Here is a 20946-nt window from a genome sequence, read left to right on the forward strand (position 1 = left end):
ACGGCGAATTGTTTAATAACATCAAATGAAAACTCTTGAGTTGCTCTATAACTTAGAATACAGGGTCCAGTTTTGTTGACAAGCAAAAAAGAGCTGTAATAATCACCATTTTTTGAAGAAGAATGCGAATATCCTATTACCAAACCGCGACAGCAACTCTTAACAACCGGCATTTAATATTTTTTTTTAGGATAGAATTACCATGTCGATTTTTCAAGAAATCAATCAAATCAATCATCAATCAAAATCAATGTAATCAAAGTCACAACATTTTTTTGTTTTCAGCTGATTTTCGACTGTAAAGTTTTGTTTTGTCAGATAAAAACAACCCTGAATATTTCAGTACGAATAGAGAACCCTGGTAACTCTTTATATTTCTAAAACATATTATTTATTTCCATTTCACTAGCTTTTCAATTACAAATATATGTTCGAAAACAAATTATTCTAGACCCCCCGATAGAACATTTCAATTATGGTAGGATATTAAAGGGGACAGCTCAAGCTTCCGAATGACGAGTATTAGAGCGATACTAATTTTTTTTGGCTAAGTTCTTCAACCAGAGACACCGTGATTACTGTTATATTACTAGGAAAATATAGTTTATGTCATTTTTTAAGTCAATTGAATTGAACATACTTAATTTAACTAATTCATAACAAATATTTGCTACGACAAGCTATACGAACACAAAAGAACCGAAAATTGATCGATTAATTCAATCGACGTGTACAAGGAGCGCAACTCTATTTTGTACCTACATTTAAAACGCTGGCTATAGCAGGCTATAGCTCTATAACATCCCAGCTGGTCTCGAGGTACGATGCTTGTCTTACAAGCCAGTCATCGTATGTTCCATTTTCGGTTGGGAAAGACCGTTAAAATCAATCACATCTTAAATTGGTATTGATACTCACTTTGCATTATTTTCACACAATATTAGAAGCAACTTTCTTATCAAGTAACCTTTATAGTAACCTATTGACTTTTGTTGTATGGATCCAGCCTAAAAGTGACTTAACATAGGTCACAAAGCCTTGTGTAGCCAGTAGAGATGATTTGAAAACCCGAAACCCGAACCCGACAGGTGCGCAACTCTATTCAACGTTCAATAAGCATACCGAATTGCAGAAAAATCGATGCATTCTACTCTAAGTTACAGTAACATTATGATTTTAGAAGCATCTGGGCATAAGAGTTTAGAATGCTATTTCACCAGGCCCGGATATAAGGGGGGGGGGGGGCAAATGCCCCGGGCCAATCGACACGAGAGGCCCCCCTTGCCCTAGGCCAGACGTAAATGAAGGTTGGAGACCTTTTTTTTTTTGTTTTGCTCGTCACCTTCCAGCGAAACGAAATCATTTCAACTAATTTTTTTGAGAAAAGAGGCCCCACAAAAATTTCTGTCCCGGGCCCCCAACGCATAAATCCTGCTCTGCATTTCACCCCACCAACTCCTTTCCCAAATAACTTATATGTACAAATTTATTCATGGATGAACATACCCTAGAAATTTAAGCTCGATTTGGGGACATCGATACAAAACGGAGTTGCGCTGCTGGCACAATGAGTTTAAATAATGATTTCAAACATGTAATAATAATTAAATTTTCTCGGTCGTTACTAAAACGGCGAATTGTTTAATAACATCAAATGAAAACTCTTGAGTTGCTCTATAACTTAGAATACAGGGTCCAGTTTTGTTGACAAGCAAAAAAGAGCTGTAATAATCACCATTTTTTGAAGAAGAATGCGAATATCCTATTACCAAACCGCGACAGCAACTCTTAACAACCGGCATTTAATATTTTTTTTTAGGATAGAATTACCATGTCGATTTTTCAAGAAATCAATCAAATCAATCATCAATCAAAATCAATGTAATCAAAGTCACAACATTTTTTTGTTTTCAGCTGATTTTCGACTGTAAAGTTTTGTTTTGTCAGATAAAAACAACCCTGAATATTTCAGTACGAATAGAGAACCCTGGTAACTCTTTATATTTCTAAAACATATTATTTATTTCCATTTCACTAGCTTTTCAATTACAAATATATGTTCGAAAACAAATTATTCTAGACCCCCCGATAGAACATTTCAATTATGGTAGGATATTAAAGGGGACAGCTCAAGCTTCCGAATGACGAGTATTAGAGCGATACTAATTTTTTTTGGCTAAGTTCTTCAACCAGAGACACCGTGATTACTGTTATATTACTAGGAAAATATAGTTTATGTCATTTTTTAAGTCAATTGAATTGAACATACTTAATTTAACTAATTCATAACAAATATTTGCTACGACAAGCTATACGAACACAAAAGAACCGAAAATTGATCGATTAATTCAATCGACGTTTTCTCCATTTGAGTTTTTTTTTTGCTATGGGACCAACATGCGAAGAGCGGCAGTCTAAAACATATGCACTTTTTGAAGATTCGAATTACCAAGACCAGCGAAGAAAAACAGACTCTATTTTATGTGTAAACATTTTTAGCTAATAGCGATATAAAAAGTCAAAAGATTTATACAGTTCATCCGAACAAGAGCGAAACAAAATCCGAACATAACATTCTTGGAGCCCAGCAATTTTTAAATGCATTTAAACATTTTTAAACCTTCAAACAATTTCTAATTTCTAAGCCTCGCAAACTTTGAAGCTTGCCAATTTTACCACATATCGAATTTGAATACTTAAAACAAATTCTTTGTTATAAAAAAACATATTTGGCGTGTTATAAACAGTTGCATGCAGATTACCATATTTACTTATTCAAATCTATCATTAAATCAACAAATAACTGATATGCACCTGGGTCATTCCATGTCAAGTGATCAGGCAAATGCAACGACCCTCTCCGATTCGCTTCAAAATGAATAAAATGACTTGTTTTGTATTGTTGGAATTTAACGAACTCGTTATCTTAAAAGTTGAATATCTCCACAACGGCGCATATTGCATTTTGTGGATAGGTGATTCTTATGTAAAATTTTCTGCTGAACACATTGGTGACATCAGATTTAAAAAAAAACTTGGGGTGTTTTGAGGAAAACGAAGTTTTAGTTTTTTAACGTGAAAATATCAACACTGGCAACACTGTTTGCGAAATCTGATGATGCCATTCGATTGTAAATTTAATAACCTTCAAAAAGAGTGTCTAATATTGTCTAATATTTTTCAAAACATGGAAAATGATTTTTTGTCAAAAAATACAAAAATGGAGGGCCCCGCAATTGGAGGGGGTTGTCCGATTGACGCAAAACTCTGGATTTTTCAGTTTCGACCTAAAACAAGTCATTTTATTCATTTTGAAGCGAATCGGAGAGGGTCGTTGCATTGTCCTGGTCACTTGACATGGAATGACCCACCTATATGTACAATAGGGTGGCAGCGAAAATGCCCGAAAAAAATACCATTAAAAAAACCTTAAAAGTTGCTGCAATTGTACATAGTTGTACCATGATTTAACTATGTTTTTCATTGTAAATACATCAATTTTACATTAAATATCATTGTCCACAACAATAAAAAACATCGTTTTTGCCATTTTTACCATGAAAAAGGGGGGTCGTTATGTATCTTAACAGTATTTTTTCAGGCAATTTTCCCATACATGTAGAAGTCATTGACAATGTTTTTCATGGTAAAATTATTGTCGGTGGTAGATTCAACATCAAAAAACATTGTTAAAACATGTTATTGACAACAATCGTTTGCAAGCTTACAGTAAAAATACCGTGTTTTCTATGGTTACAATGAAAAACATTGTCCGTTTACTGTTCTCACCGCAAAATACATCGTAAATTTTTTTTCGTGTGGTCATGTCACCGACCATGTTTATTTTGTTCATTGACCTACAAAAATGATCTGTGTAAAATTTCAGCTCAATCGGACATAATAAAGGGGGCCTCGAAAAGTTCAATGTTTTGATGTTTTGACTCTCGAAAATGGACATCCCTAATGAAAAATCTAGTTCAAAATGCCTAATGTCGTTTTCGTTATCGCGGTGTAGCTACACTCAAACGACACTTTTGACAGAAACATCCAAATGATTCACCAAACCACATGTAGGTAAATTATTATAATATCATAAAAACTATATCTACGTATAAACATTATTCAGTATTTCTTAACTTGAATATATTTCAAATATGCTTACCTCCTGTTGGAAGAACTTCGCATTAGCAGGTTCGAACCGCATTGCTGTAGTCAGTGCTTGTAATGTGAAACCCAGTAAAAGTAGATATTGCTGTGATACGGTAGTATCGATGTGATCAGCAAATTTATTTTTTAAATCACCTAAGTTGCTTATCAGAAAGAAAAAGCCGTTTACCTACAACAACATCACATAAGTTTACAAATCTTTCTAAATAATAAAATACAGGAGACAACGTGAAACCAGTTTGTATTCAAAATCTCAATGAGTCACTGAAATTAGAAATTTGCTTTTAAACAAGCGGTTGCCGTCTCCTCCTTTAGTTATTGATAACTCACTTTTCTAAAAACTGTTCTAGTCCGGTGACTGTCACGAAGACAAGATATTAATAATTTTAGAATGTGAATTTTCAGTCGTATTTGTTCTAATGAGGCATCTTGCATTGTTGTTAATAGACGTAACATCTCATCATCTCCTCCAGTGTTAAGCATCATTTCCCTAATAATCCCTGTTGAAAAAAAAGTTTATTACGAAAGAATCAAATATTCTGTTATAAGCCCAGAAACATAAGGTTGTACAAGCAGGCCGATTACGTACAAGTTCTAAGAAATTTTCTATCACATAAAAAACCATTGCAAGTGAGAATTATAGTGAATAAAACGAAATTCCAATATGCATCTTTTCTTATGCCTTACTAAGATGAAACCTCATTGAATCCAAAAATGGTCGACTTCGAGTCACCAACTCGAAATTTCCAAAAGCACGAGACTCGGAATACTCATTGCGTTCCCTATGAAAATTCTATTTTATGTTTGCTTCACCACAGCAAACATAAAATAGCATTTTCACAGGGAACGCATTAACTTTTTCCGAGTCTTGTGCTGCTCATATCAAGATGGCTTGACAAAGTATTTTTTTTATTTCTTTTAGCACCAATATTTAGTGGTTAATTTGTGGTTTCGAAATCCAATTTGTGGTAATTTGTGGTTGAGTAATTTCTGAGAAATTTTCAGAAAACTGAGTCAAGCCATCTCTGAAAATGATTTCGCTTCAAATGAATCGGACAACGATGATATATACATCCATCGAAAGCTCTTAATTTGTGGTTCACAAAAATGTAGTTTTTGTAGGCATAGTTCATATTAAAATAAGTAAAAAACTATTATTTAAAATTTTGAACATTGTTATCTCTTGTTGTCTACACCGACCGTACGCGGCGTTGGATGAGCATTGTACTGGCACCTGCCGATGTTAGTGCTAGTGGGTTATCTAGAACATATCGACAGTCGTTCATATACACTAAGGTCGTTTTTTTTTTTACGCGGGGGATGCGTTCCAAATTTGTATGGGTCCGCGTAAAAAACGACTTTTTTGAGTAGCAAATATAACAAAGAAAACCGTCCTAAAACGTTAAAACCTCGTTTGAATATGATAGTGGCCAATCCAGAGACCAAAATTCAATATTTTAAATTTTGAGTATTTACACCAAAAATTGTGATTTTTTTTAAAAACTGATATATGATCACTCGTGGCCGCGTAAAAAGGGACCTTACTGTATACGACATACAGTTGTCGCTGCCGTTGAAAGCTTTTTTGTTTTATTATTCAGGGGGTAGTTGTAGTAGCATATTCCTGAGACGAGAAAATATCGAATTTTAAATCTAGTCAGGACTCACACCTTTGGGCATTTACCATGCGTTTCAACCGTTCCCTACAGTTCTAAGGCCCATTCCCGATCTTCAGGCATCATTCCGGTTTCTAAAATACCCAACAGTCGAATACAGTTGCGTAGTTGGTTACCAAAATATTATTATATTTATCGAAACAAAAAATTGTTCGTTATTATTATCAGGCTGTAATTTATTCCAAGAGTTAAAACGTATGTTCTAATAGATTTTAACATATAATAGATTTTGTATGAGAAAGACCAGATCACACCCCTAGGTGTATTAATTTAGGTTTTTTTTTCAAACAATCGGTAAACGGCAAAACTACATTTCCGGAAATGATTCGACCGAAGATCGAGAAAATTACGCTCGCATGTCTACGTAAAACTTCAGTTATTTTGAGGAAATTTACGTGAAACACACGGAGGCTTGCCAACTACAAATATCTGCTAATTGATCAACATTTGCATTTCGCAGCAAATCTGCACATATAGTATCCCTGCTGTTTACATACTGTTTCACCTAGAAATACTCAGAGAAAGAGATTCGCGGTGAAAAAAACCGCCAATTCGGCAACTGGGTTTCATATGTCAGAGGTGCCAGATCTCTTCTCAAAGCGCAATGTTGAACATTCGACTTGTATAATCGGTGGTGACGGTGAAAGTCCTTAAGAATAGTGGAGTGCTTCGCAAAAACTGTTAAGGTGATATATTTTATGCTTATGTTTAATTTTATACACCTTCACTTATTTTGTTACCTATACACAAGGTTTGTTGAACTCCGGGTAAAAATCACTCATCCATCGGCAATAGAACAAAAAATCGTATAGAAATGAACACGTTCTTTTTTGTACCTGATTGCAATACCTCTCAATGTGGTGTTACCTTTCTTGTTCGTTTGGCTCCAATTTTGACGGTTCGTTTGGCTCACCGCATATCTCTCCCTCTGAGTATCTCTAGTTTCACCATACTTATCGCTACACGAAAGCTTTCTGAGAAAAAATCATCTTGATGGTCTACCAGCGCCGCGTACGGTCGGTGTTGACAACAAGAGGTAAACAATGTTCAAAAATTTAAATAATAGTTTTTTAATTATTTTATTATGAAGTATGCTTACAAAAACTTCATTTTCGTGAACCACATTTTAAGAGCTTTCGATGGATGTATATATCATCGTTGTCCGATTCATTTGAAGCGAAATCATTTTCAGAGATGGCTTGACTCAGTTTTCTGAAAATTTCTCAGAAATTACTCAACCACAAATTACCACAAATTGGATTTCGAAACCACAAATTAACCACTAAATATTGGTGCGAAAAGAATTAAAAAAAAATACTTTGTCAAGCCATCTTGAAATGAGCTCTTGTGCTTTCGAAAATTCGAAGTGGTTACTCGAAGTCGGCCATTTCTGGATTCAATGAGGTTTCACCTTAATCGTAAACTTTTGTTCCGGGATATTTTTTTTTCTTACTTAAAACTGCCGTTCGACTATTCTCAAAATAAATCATATCATGAATACACTTTGATCCTCCGCTATCTCGAAACACACTTGCGTTGTTATTATTTCCGCTCAATAATAATATGAAAGCTTCCAGAATCATTTCTTCTAAAATTTTGTCATCTGAAAAATAGAAAAAATGTAATAGTAACATGTAAATAACATACGTTTAATCTACTCAATTTGTGTTTGGTTACTCAAGCATTCCAGAACTTTAACGTGATTTTGCTGTTTAGCAACTGATTATTTAATATTTTTCCTTTGACATAATTTTGATTGGATAAAATTCAAACTTTATTATTTTAAAAGAATTCGACCTCATTTTTAGATAAGTTCTTTTGAAAAGTTACTGAAAAACGGTATTTTGAATTATTTAACATTAAATATCTACTCTTACAAAGATTAGAATTCAAAAATTTTGAAACAGTGTCAGAATAAAACAAAATAAATTAAAATCGGATTTTTTGTAATATCCTACAAATGTATACATCGTCATGTACCTATACATTTTTGAAATAAAAACACATTAAATAAAAGCCCTTTCAATTTTAAAATTAACATAAAATCATGTACATACCTTTAGATCCATCTTCCATTACATCAGAATTATTCGTTTCTAAAATTATTTTGTACTTCTTTAGACAATTGACAAATACTTCCAATATTCCTACTTCTCGATATACATCGCAAAACAAACTATTATGCTTCAATAGATTGAGAAAAGTTTTCATGCACAAGATACTGCATTCTACTGAATGGTTTGATTTCAGCAACAACGATAAGGAAATTAATTCTTTACACGGGACAAAATTCAGTTGAAAAACAATGAATTCTAGTAAGCCAAAAAACCGTTCACGCACTGGTGGAGTTTTTTTATGAATAATTTCTGAAAACTGACACAACGTATTTTGTGATTCTAAAATAAAATAATTAGCGTTGTCCGAGTGATACACACTAGATATTGCTTCCAAGATTATGCAGCATAGAGAGGTATCGTCTGACTTCATGAACACTGTTTGTAAAACTTGGAAGGCGTATAAATTTCGTACGCACGTTCCTCGTGCCGAAGTTTGTGGCATTTTAAAACCGTGCATTTGAAACAACAAGTTGTTATTTATTGGAACTTTCAGCTCGGTGTATCCGCAAACACATAGAGATGTTGTTATCAGAACAAGATTCCTGATCGCAGCTTCAGTATCGGGGGACCTTTGTTCCACTTGGTCAAATCTAAAAAATAAATATTACTTACTTTGTGAATTACAAAATAGATTAATAAATACTTTAATAAAAAATCGACTAAAAATGAATAGCCTTGGCAAGACTTGAAATCGTCAAGTAAAATTTGAGACACTTCACTCGAATCTTTAAGGAAACAAAAAACAGAGACAACCATTTCTACTACTTCTAAGGGTTGTAGCTGCGAGGACCTTTGCATGTTGTCTATGCATAATGAAACGCAGCCTTTGTCTGAAATTCAAACAAATGTTATTTTAGTCTTGCAGAAGTGGTGAAACTATTAATTCATACCATGTAAATATCCCACTACATAATTTGTCAAACCGTGTCGAGAGAGAGTCATTAATATTTCTGCAGCGGATTTTCTCCAAATGACGTTCGATGAAGGGCAATGAGATGTTACTGCCGAGAATAGTAATGATAAATCATCCATACGCGCTAGCTCTTCTGCCGGATACGGATGTGAGCAAAGACGCACGAGCACCTTGAGGAAATGGAAAGTGAGAGAGAATATGAAAGGATAAATATTTAGAGAAGAAAAATGCACAAATTGTCTTCTTTTTTTTTCAATTAACGAAAGGGTGGAATACTTTAACAGCAGGCGTGATTTATTTTTTTTTTTTTTTTTTGTTAGTAGCTTAAGTATTTATGATAAATATTAGTAAATAATGAGTATGTGTGTCCAATCACAAATGGTGACTTCTCAACACTGTTAGAAATTTGTAATTTTAATTGTTAGGATTTGTTTGCTTTCGCAATTAGGACTTATCATTCGTAGGGATTTAAAGCTGCTTGTCAGAAAAGGGGAAGTAAACTTACAACTAACTTAATTAATTCATTGCTTATTCGGCAGCCGAGCAGATATAAGTCGAGTTTCTTGCGTTCTGCAGTTTACCGAATTAATTCCCGCTTTTTTCTAGCGTTCGCGTGTGCAGTGCACTTTTGTGGTAGTGGTACGCTGTGCGTGCAGACGAGAGCGGCACGATCAACCGTATATACTGCGTTGGTCTGGATTGCCCCGCAGCAGGGGAGTGCAGCTGTGGTAGTGGTGTACTTGGCGCGTATGCTGATACGTGTGCAGATTTAACTTCGGATTGCCCGTCCCGCATCACAGAGAATTGCTGTGACTGGTGGGGGAACCCCGACTGGGGAGAAGCAAGTGGCGCCGCCGCTACGCAGTTACAGCGACAGCGTATCCAGTGTTGCGGATTTACATCGATATATGTATAAGATAAGTGATACTACGATTTAATTCTCTTTGGCATATTTTTATATACATATTTATTTATTTTTTTCCTATCTTCCCTATTTCTAATTTATATTAGGGGGATTCATGTCGAGCTCGTAAACAAATACCCAGCCGTAAAAATACTCACCTCCATTGACGAGTAATGGAAGATACGCAGTTTACGGCTCGGTATTCGTATACGAGCTCGATGTGAAGACCCCTATTATTTAAATCATCTTCATTACTTTTGTGTATATAAGTAACTCGTTTTTATAAAATTTTCGGCGGTAGGCAGTTCACGACCCAATGGCGGTGGGTGGACTGTCTATTCCCCCGGACCTTTCCTCCTGTTCAGAGGGAGAAGAGTCCGTAATGGATTTCTCTGACACCCCTAACAACAGTGTGGACGGTTTCTCTGAAGTGAAGAAAAAACGTAAGAGACCTCGTCACACTGCTTCGCCTATCCTATCCACCAATGACGCACCAATTCGAGTAAAGAAGTACCAGAAGAATCAACCTGGACTTCGCTGGGTTGTATATATTCGTCCCAAAAACAAACCCCTGAAAGTGGTGCAAATTTGTAAAACTTTGCGCTTGAGATATACCAGCCTAATCGAGGTATATAAGGTCAAAGCTGACAAATTAAAGGTGACATTTTCTGATCTCGAACACGCTAATGCGGTCGTTGAAGATCAAAATTTTACCATTGGGTACCGGGTATATATTCCGGCACGCGCTATTGAGATCGAGGGCGTGATAACAGAACCCGATCTTACAGAGAAAGAGATACTGGAAGGAACTGGACGTTTTAAAAACCCAAACCTTCCAGAAATAAAAATTCTAGAATGCCGAAGAATGTATTCGAAAGACAACATGGGCAAATACTCCCCGAACGACTCGTTTAGAGTGACGTTCGAAGGAAAAGTGCTTCCGGATTATTTAGAGCTATTCAAACTCCGACTACCGGTTAGACTTTTCATTCCGAAAGTAATGACCTGTACTAATTGTCTACAGTTAGGGCACACGAAAGCCTACTGCAGTAATAAGACTAAATGTTGCAAGTGTGGTGAAATAATGGAGAATAACCACACTTGTAGCGAACAGGAAGCCAAATGCTCCTTATGTGGTGGCAACCCACACAAAATTGAAGAGTGCGCAAAGTATAAGCTACGCTCTGACGCACTAAAAAAATCGACCAGACAACGCAGTAAGCAGTCTTTCGCACAGATGCTGAAGACAGGGTTACAGCAGGATAATCGTTACTCCAGTTTGGAAAACGATGATTCAAATGATGACGAAGAGGATTATCAACCTCTGCTATCAACCAGAGCTGTACGAAAACGGCCAAGTGCTTCTTTTCCTAAACTCCCTAGAAAGGAGCAGAAGAAGGCGCTTAATGATACCCCTCGTGGTTCCACTTCCAAGCAAAATGCTAAAGCGTCACCACCAGGTTTCAAAGTTGATTGCGATAAAGAGTTCCCTAAGCTCCCAGGGAAACGAGCTGTTCCCACAGCTAAATTGTCATCGGAATCTTAAAAACCGTCCTCTGATGGTTGTATTTCATTCAAAATGATCGTTGAATGGATATTTACCACTTTTGGTTTATCCGATTCTCTTAAAAGTATGATTTCAGCTTGGCTTCCAACAATTTGCATTTCGGGTAAGCAACTAAGCACCAAATGGCCCCTCCTCGCGTTCGTATCCTTCGATTTCTAAATCAGACAACAGAAGTGACGAATCGACAACAAGGATCATACAATGGAACTGTAGGAGCTTGACCCCCAAATTAGATAAATTTAAACTCCTGCTTCACGATAGCAAATGCGATATTTTCGCTTTATCAGAAACATGGTTATCAACGGATACAACACTAACCGTTCAAAACTTCAATATCATTCGGTTAGACCGCGGAAACTCTTATGGTGGAGTGCTCATTGGTATCAAAAAATGCTACCCAGTCTTCCGAATCCCTCTTCCAGCAATTGATGGTATAGAAATTGTTGCTTGCCATATAACAATTGCTGGTGAGAGCCTCACTGTCGCATCAGTCTATATTCCACCCAGAGCTACTATTAACCGGCTGCAGCTAACTCAAATAACGGAGCTGCTTCCGACACCACGTCTTCTCTTGGGAGACTTCAATTCTCACGGTATGGCGTGGGGAGCACCTGGAGATGATAGCCGGGCTATTCTTATTGAAAGCTTACTAGACGAGTTCGATATGACCCTATTGAATATACCTGGGTTAGCTACAAGAATAGCAAGGCCTCCAGTACGAGAGAGCACTTTAGACTTGTCTATGTGTTCCTCCTCAATAGCTTTGGATTGTAAATGGTAGATTGTTCAAGATCCCCATGGTAGTGACCATTTGCCAATAAGTATTTCGATTCACTTATTGGCTCCAGTCTGCTACCACAGTCGAAGTAGAGTATGATCTCACCCAGAATATTGATTGGGAAAAATTCGCGAACATAATATCCCAGGGTCTCGAAACAACCGATGAGCTTTCTCCATCCGACGAATACAACTTCCTTGCAACATTAATTTTAGATAGCGCGTTGCAATCTCAGACGAGGCCCGCCCCTGAGAACAAGTTGAAAATTCAAAGAATGCACCGAGATGAACAAAACTCTAAAAGTAGCATACCTAGCATTCAGGAAAGATCATTCCATTTTTGATCAGTTTAGAGAGCTGGAACTGAAACAGACTAAACTGCACAAGCTGAAAAAAAGATCGTACTGGCAAAATTTCATAAGCACGTTACCCAGAGATGCTTCTATGAGCTATCTCTGGAATACGGCTCGGAAAATGCGCAATAGGTCCGACAACAATGAGGCTAATGAATACTCTGAACGTTGGATCGTTGATTTCGCGAAAAAGGTATGCCCAGACGCTGTCCCATCACAGCAGGAATTCAGCGACACAACGGCCATTGAAGAACCAGAGTTTTCAATGCTGGAATTTTCAATCGCACTCGCTTCTTGCAAGAACAAGGCTCCAGGACCGGACAGGATCAAATTTAATTTGATGAAAAACCTACCGGATTCGGCTAAGATACGATTTCTTGTACTGTTTAATAAGCTTATCAGGAACAATATGATCCCGGAAGCTTGGAGACAGGTTAAGATTATCGCAATCAAAAAGCCAGAAAAACCTGCCACAGATCATCGCTCGTACAGGTCGATTGCAATGCTCTCATGCATACGCAAATTGCTTGAAAAAATGATTCTGCGTAGACTAGACAACTGGGCAGAAACAACTAACCAGCTATCAGAGACCCAATTCGGCTTCCGTAGGGGCAAGGGCCCTAACGATTGCCTAGCATTGCTAGCCACAGAAGCGGAAATGGCTCTTGGTAGCAAACAACAAATGACCTCAGTTTTCTTGGATATCACAGGTGCATTTGATTCAGTTTCAATCGAAATTCTTTCCGATAAACTGCATCAAAGAGGATTCTCCCCTATATTGACGAACTTCTTGATCAACCTGCTGTCTGAAAAGCATTTACTTTTCAACCACGGTTCTTCAACAATAACACGAACAAGCTACATGGGTCTCCCCCAAGGCTCTTGTCTGAGTCCGCTGTTGTACAACTTCTACATCAGTGACATCGACACATGCTTGGCGGACGGCTGCACCATGCGCCAGTTAGCTGACGACTGCGTAGTATCAGTCACGGCGTCTCTGGCTGTAGACATGAAAAACAGCCTGCAAAATACGCTGGATAAGCGGTTGGGCCAGTTGTCTTGGAATTGAGTTCTCGCTTGAAAAAACGGAGATGGTAGTCTTTTCAAATAAGCGACCACCACCCCGTTTAGAGCTAACTTTGTCCGGAAGACCCATCACTCAGTCACCTAGCTTCAAGTATCTAGGAGTATGGTATGGCTCTAAGTGCACATGGGAAAAACATGTGAATTACGTGAAGCAAAGATGCCAACCGAGAATCAATTTCCTACGTTTCCTCATCAGATCGGAAATAGCAAATCCAATGCTTATTGCGAACTATGAGAAATGTCTGGAAGTTGTTCAGAAACCGTGTATGTCAGTATACCAGCGGTTCATGTCTATGGAGATAAATCCTTCGGTTGTTGATCCATACCGTGAGATTTCAACATCGCTCAAAAATCCTTCTGTTGTATTTGATTTGACGATGAAACAAGAAATCCATTAAATTCCTGAACACCTTAAACCAACAGTTGTGCCATCAATATTTTCAGCAAAATTTGGCCACCTCCCAGAACAGAATTCCTTTTTCACGGACGAATCTGTAATGGATGGACATTCCTGATATGGCATTTTCAACATGGATCATCGCATATCCCGCAAACTGGCACAACCTTGCTCCATATACGTAGCGGAACTAGCTGCCATACACAATTCGCTGCGAATTATCGAGCTCAAGACACCAGGCAATTATTTCATCTTTTCGGACAGCCTCAGTTCTATCGAAGCTCTCCGATCGATCAAACCGGTCAAGCACCCGTCCTATTTCCTCCCGGAAATTAGACGGATATTAGAAGTGCTGGTTGATCGGTCTTTCATTATCTGCTTTGTGTGGGTCCCCTCCCATTGCTCAATCCCAGGCAATGAAGAAGCTGATTTACTAGCGAAAAGGGGTGCCATAGAAGGAGATATATTTGATAGACCGATCACCTACACCGAGTATTCTCACCTACCCCGACAACTGGCTCTGGCAAACTGGCAGGAAAAGTGGGATTCTGGCGATTTGGGGCGATGGATGCACTCCATCTCGCCCAAGGTGTCTACGAAATCATGGTTTAAAGGGCACGATTTAACTCGGGATTTTATACGAGTTATTTCACGCCTAATGTCAAACCATTACATTGAAAATACCCACCTCTATCGAATAGGGATAGTCGATAGCAACCTTTGCGAATGTGGAGGGTACGAGGATATAGAACACGTAGTCTTCGTATGCCCTAAATACCACAGAGCAAGGAATAAACTTTTCGATTCCCTCCGGGAACGGAATGCACCATCTGCAATGCAAGTTCGGGATGCACTTGCCAGTCATGATATCAGTTTGCTCACCCATATTTACCAATTGATTAAAGATATAAATTATCGTATTTGAATCCTCTTCCCTCCTTCGCTTCTCTCTGTCCCCCCCTCTCTATGCAGATCTTTAAGGATAATACTAATCTTTATCTTTCTTTCTCCATCTTTCATCTTAGGTTATGATTTCCAAGAGACATGGACTCATCATCCCTCAATTTTATACTTATTCATATAGATAGATCGTTTTACATATAGATAGATATAGATAGATGTACATATTAGTTTTAGGTTGAATTAATTTTGTATTTTTAAATTGTATTTTAAAGAGAAGAGATGAGAGGGTTTTTATGCCTGTTTGAGGGGGAGCAGTCGGGATACAAGCTCTACTCAAGCTGGCTTTTCCCTACTCCAAAAAGACATTCGGCCCCAATATGCTTCGCGGTTGGGCCTAAATAAATATTAGAGTTATAAAAAAAAATAACTTAATTGCTAACTTATTGGCTATAAAGAGAGCTTATCGTAGCAATTGAGGATTGCAACGATTTTTGTCGAAAATTGTTAACAATTTTATTTGACATAGCTTCTAATGGTTGAACACCACTAAGTCTATGTAATTCGAGTGTACCAAACCAAGGAGGACGCTTCAAAATCATTTTCAGAATTTTATTCTGAAACCTTTGAAGCGTTTTCTTTCTTGTTGAACAGCAGCAGATCGGTACAGCATAAAGCATTGCTGGTCTAAAAATTTGTTTGTAAATCAAAAGTTTGTTCTTTAAACAAAGTTTAGATTTCCTGTTGATGAGAGGATATAAACATCTCGTATGTTTGATGCACTTTGCTTGTATACTCTCAATGTGCTCTTTGAAAATAATTTTTTTATCATAAATTAGTCCCAAGTACTTAACCTTGTCAGACCAACTTGAAATAACCCCATTCATCTTGACAACGTGATTATTGTTTGGCTTGAGAAAAGAAGCCCTAGGCTTATGCGGAAAAATTATCATTTGAGTTTTAGAAGCATTGGGAGAGATTTTCCACTTTTGCAAGTAGGAAGAAAAAATATCTAAACTTTTCTGCAATCGACTGCATATGACACGAAGACTTTTTCCTTTTACGGAAATGCTTGTGCCATCGCAGAACAATGACTTTGTGCATCCTGGAGGCAAATCAGGAAGATCTGAAGTGAATACGTTGTACAGGACTGGACCCAAGACTGAACCTTGAGGTACACCTGCGATTAGGGCCTTTTGTTTATTGGATACAAGAAAACGTTCACCATCTTTTAAAACTGGAAAAGGCTTTGAAGGTTTCTTAAGAATCTTCGACAGCTTCCAAAAAGGTTTTGAATATGGTTTCAATTTTTCAACTTTAGTCTCAAAATTTTGATTTCTCAGAAGAGTAAATCTATGTTTAATCTCTTTCTGTAAATCTTTATAAATAGTTTTAAAAACAGGGTCACGAGAACGTTTATATTGACGTCTGCGGACATTTTTCAAACGAATTAGAAGTTGAAGATTTTCGTCAATTATTGGTGATTCAAATTTCACTTGAGCCTTTGGAACAGAATAATTCCTGGCATCAGCAATTGCACATTTTAATGCTTCCAAAGCGGAATCATTATTCACTTCGTATTGCAAATCAAGCTCATTATTAAAATTTCCCTCAATATGAGTTTTGTATCTTTCCCAATTAGCCTTGTTATAATTAAAAACAGAGCTCATAGGGTTTAAAACTGATTCATGTGATAAAGAAAAAGTTATTGGAAGATGGTCAGAATCAAAGTCAGCATGTGTGATCAAATCACTACATACATGACTTTGATCTGTTAGCACCAAATCAATTGTTGATGGGTTTCTTACAAAAGAAAAGTATGTAGGACTATTCGGAGACAAAATAGAATAGTATCCTGAAGAACAATCATTGAATAAAATTTTGCCATTGGAATTACTTTGAGAATTATTCCATGAACGATGTTTAGCGTTAAAATCGCCGATTATAAAAAATTTCGAACGATTTCTGGTGAGTTTTTGTAGATCACCTTTAAAATAATTTTTGTGCTCGCGTGTGCATCGAAATTGTAAATATGCTGCGGCAATAAATAAAATCCCAAATTCAGTTTGAACTTCAATTCCCAAAGTTTCAATAACTTTCGTCTCAAGATGGGGAAGAGCACGATGTTTGATTCGGCGATGGAAAACAATTGCAACTCCTCCGCCGGAACCCTGAATCCTATCATATCTATGAACCACGTAATTGGGATCATATTTTAATTTTATGTTAGGTTTCAAAAATGTTTCAGTAATAATTGCAATATGCACATTATTTACTGTTAAAAAATTAAAAAGCTCATTCTCATTGGCCTTCAATGAGCGAGCATTCCAATTGAAAATTTTGATTGGTTTATTTAAAATCATTGCTAAATTTCAAATTAGAAACAATTTTAATAGTAAAAGTGGAAGAGGTTGTTTGTAAGAAACGACCGCAAGGTTAACGTAGAATTACGACAGCCTGTCTTATGTCAATAATTTTTTGCAATAGCTTTGGAAATACACTCGATTAGGGTTAATAATTTTAATGGTGTGAAGCGATATATTTTTCCGTATATGTTTCGTATATTATTTTTGCTTTAATGGAATGGAATGGAATAACTGGAAAAATAGGTGTGACTAAATTATTTCCAGTTATACGATTCTACAACGTTCGAAAAAAAAATACATCTCATTCATTCTGGCTCACAGCGATCATTCGATAAACTCCACCTTTATTTTTAGTTTTCAAGTTTTCCTTAGTTTCGTAGCACGGATGTACAAAAATGATTTCTTGTGGACATTCTGTCGAGCCGGACCGATAGCACTCTCATGAAGGCTATGTAGCCGAACTTCCTGAGAGAAGTATTCTACTTCAAAATTAAATCTTCATTAATTCATTTGTTGTCCTTATAAGGACAATTGTTCAATTTATCATAGGATGTAGTGTTTATCTTATATCTTTGTGTTATCTTGACAGTGGGGACTAAGGCGCACGGTCGAACACAATAAGAAAGGTGTTTTCACATTGAAAACTAGACACGGCTTTACTGGAGGAAGTGTTGGCAAATGCATCTACCGCTAATACCGCCGCTATCATACGAAAGCGCGTCGTTTCATGTGGGGAATATCAACAACGAAAAATGACGCGAGTCTAAGCATAACCCGAACTGTTTCGCCGTGCTGCTTCCATTTACTTCCACATCGGCCTCAGGGAAGTACCGGCTGCATCTACCGCTGAGGCTGTCACTAGTTATACTGCTATTGGTACCAAAAGCTATTAACTCTTCAAATAAGTGTATTATTTGTTCTCAAAAGAACAATTGTTCAATCCAAAATCGGATTTACGCAATCGCATCTCTGTAATATTACCGACAATAATATTCTTCTGAACAAAATGATACAACTTTCTCATTAGGCCTCTGCCATAATAGATGCGAAAAGCAACGCGAACCGATTCGCTCGGCTGTAGGTTAATGTACAGCCATCAGTAAGGTTGTACATTAACCTACGGCCGAGCGAATCGGTTCGCGCCGCTTTTCGCGTCTACTATGGCAGAGGCTTTAGAGAAAGTTGCTGGCTGATGTATTCACTTCATGTAAGCCTGCTGCTGATGCTGCCCGTTACCACACTTAAACAGCATTTTAGTGAAGGGAGTGTCGTTGCATCAGCTAACCCTGCTACTATCGATGCTGATATACCCGCTGCAACAGCTACGCTATGCATAGCCATGCCACAGTTGTGGCCGCTATACGCTGGCCCAACTGCTGAGCAACTGCAACGCTATCCGTAGCCATACCACAGGCCCAGCTGCTATCGATGCTGAGATCCGCTGAAACTGCTACGCTCATCCGCAGCCATGCCACAGTTGTGGCCGCTATCCGCTATCGATGGTACCCGCTGCACTGCTCCCGCTTCTGCTAAGGGAGGACTGCTGTTGTCGCTGTTCAGAACTATTATGAGCGGCTTCGACTAAAACAGGCTCTTATATAGGGATGAAAATAGGAATGAATTATTTTTCGTACGTGGTGGAATGATATAACTTGAAAAATATGTGTGACTTAATCATTTCCAGTTATACCATACTACAACGTTCGAAAAAAAATACATCTCTTCATTCTGGCTCAGAGCGATCATTTGATAAGCTCCACCTCTTTTTTCAGTTACTAAAGTTTTTCCTCAGTTTCGTAGCACGTTTGTACAAAAATGATTTCTTGTGGACATTCTGTCGAGCCGGACCGATAGCACTCTCATTGAAGCAACAAAATAACATGTTTTGTGTCGTGTTGCGCAGCTTGGTTGAAGAAAATGTTCCCGTCCTCGTATCGTATGAAAGCAGATTATTGCGTGTTTGACATTGACGATGGTAGACATGAGTATGAAGGTCAAAATTCTGCTGAGGTATCAAAATATAACCGTTTTTATTTAAGACGCAAGAGCGTAAGTGCTGCATTTCTGTTATCTGCTGCTTCCAGCACGAGAACAAGTATAAATTATAACCGGTCCTTCTCAGGGCCATCAACACGTTCTTGAGGCAATGTTGAATTTTTCCTCGCTTGTAAATGCTGAAATTCACGGTTTTCCGTCTGTCACATACGATGAAAAATTTTAACTACTTCAATCACATAGTTGAAGAGCACCAAAAGGTGCTATTATATTTCACAACAGTAACAACACTGGCAAGTTTGTTCAATTATCATCATTCCGGATAACCATTCGCCGATGATTCTAGATCTCCCGTTTTCTCTAGTAGAATTGCCTGCCTTTTCCAATAATTCTGCAGCTACCGAAAACTCCATAACAGCCGCCAGATAGACAGGTGCTTAAGTATCAACGCGCCCAGAACGATCAGCCAGAAATTGAAACCCGGCTTTTCTTTCTTCTTCACGATCAGGAACCAACGTCCGTGTGGTATCGGCACAATCATGGAATGAATTATACATAAAACACAAAGCGCGCATTCTTAGTCAACTAGGTATATTCTGTCGACCTTGTTAGGGAAAGAAGCATTGTGCGACCAATCAGAGGTCGACATTTGCGTTTCGACAAGTCTTGACAATTTTCAATAGTACAATCGTTCGAAGAATCAGATTACAACTTTCTGCATTTGGACGGGTGCTTGGTTGATTTTCCAGTCGATTACTGCAAAAATAACGAAAATCGGTTGGAAACTGACTGAGCTTAGAACGGTTGAAAATGGACAATTTTTGTGACGCTCTCGATGTTTTTGGTTTTTGAAATTGGATCCCTGTAATGAAATTGGTCCCCTGTATATGTTGCCGTAAGACGTAATTCTACGTCAAAATTTGTACCTATTTGAATGGCTTCAAACATTGATTTTGCCTGCAACATGGCGTTCATAAGATCGAACATTGCTTGTTGCAGAAAAGAAAGTTTACCTGCCGTAATAGGCCCCAGGCAGTTGACATTAGAAAAAATATTTTCGGTAGCAATATTAGCTGGGGTTATAGGTGTACAATTATTTTCTAGCGTGTTTTGCTTACCCATATTAGCGGTCATTTTCGAACTACCAACATTTGGTGGTAGAATGTTCCAACTACCTGTAACCTGTGCATATGTTAAACGAGTATGCAGAGGGGTAGAAGAAGTGGGCGTTATTGGTACGCTTGGAGAATTTTTTTTTGAGGTTGTTTTGATTGGGAAATTGAATTTTGTTTACCTTGCCATGCCTTAACAATTGAGCCGTTGCGAACCAGAGTGGTCTATGTGCCATCGAGCAAATTGTGCAGGAGAAGCAAATTTCGAAAAATCTCTGAATAAAATTCTGTTCAACGGATTCTTTCAAACAAAATGTTCTAATATAAAGGTTATGAAGTGGTTTAACATTGGGATACATAAAATTAACAGTTTCTTTGCGCAATCGGTGATTTTATCTCACCAATGTACATAGACCACTCTGGCTTCATATATATATTCACTGGAATCCTCGAATCGTTTCGGAACAGAGTGGTCTATGTACACAAACCTGGTAAAAGACAAAGAAAATGACGGTAACTCGTATAAAATGGCTAGTGTCACAGGTTATATGGTACATATAGCATGTCACATGTAAGATGTCACGTGTAACATTACATGTAACACAAAATGTTACAT

The 20946-nt window shown here is 37.6% G+C and overlaps 1 protein-coding gene across 1 annotated transcript in view; it reads right to left on the reverse strand.

Moving 5' to 3' along the window:
• LOC129721968 (WD repeat and FYVE domain-containing protein 3) overlaps positions 1-20946 on the reverse strand; it is a 280812-nt gene that overhangs the window by 156092 nt on the left and 103774 nt on the right. Inside the window, exons 4-9 of the mRNA XM_055675111.1 lie at positions 8851-9043; positions 8604-8790; positions 7901-8550; positions 7297-7446; positions 4498-4667; positions 4163-4336 (exon numbers count right to left, since the gene is read on the reverse strand). Coding sequence (XP_055531086.1) covers positions 4163-4336; positions 4498-4667; positions 7297-7446; positions 7901-8550; positions 8604-8790; positions 8851-9043 — 1524 coding nt within the window. The remainder of the gene's footprint in view (positions 1-4162; positions 4337-4497; positions 4668-7296; positions 7447-7900; positions 8551-8603; positions 8791-8850; positions 9044-20946) is intronic.

Source organism: Wyeomyia smithii, chromosome 2, assembly GCF_029784165.1.
Source record: "Wyeomyia smithii strain HCP4-BCI-WySm-NY-G18 chromosome 2, ASM2978416v1, whole genome shotgun sequence".
Lineage (NCBI taxonomy): Eukaryota > Metazoa > Arthropoda > Insecta > Diptera > Culicidae > Wyeomyia > Wyeomyia smithii.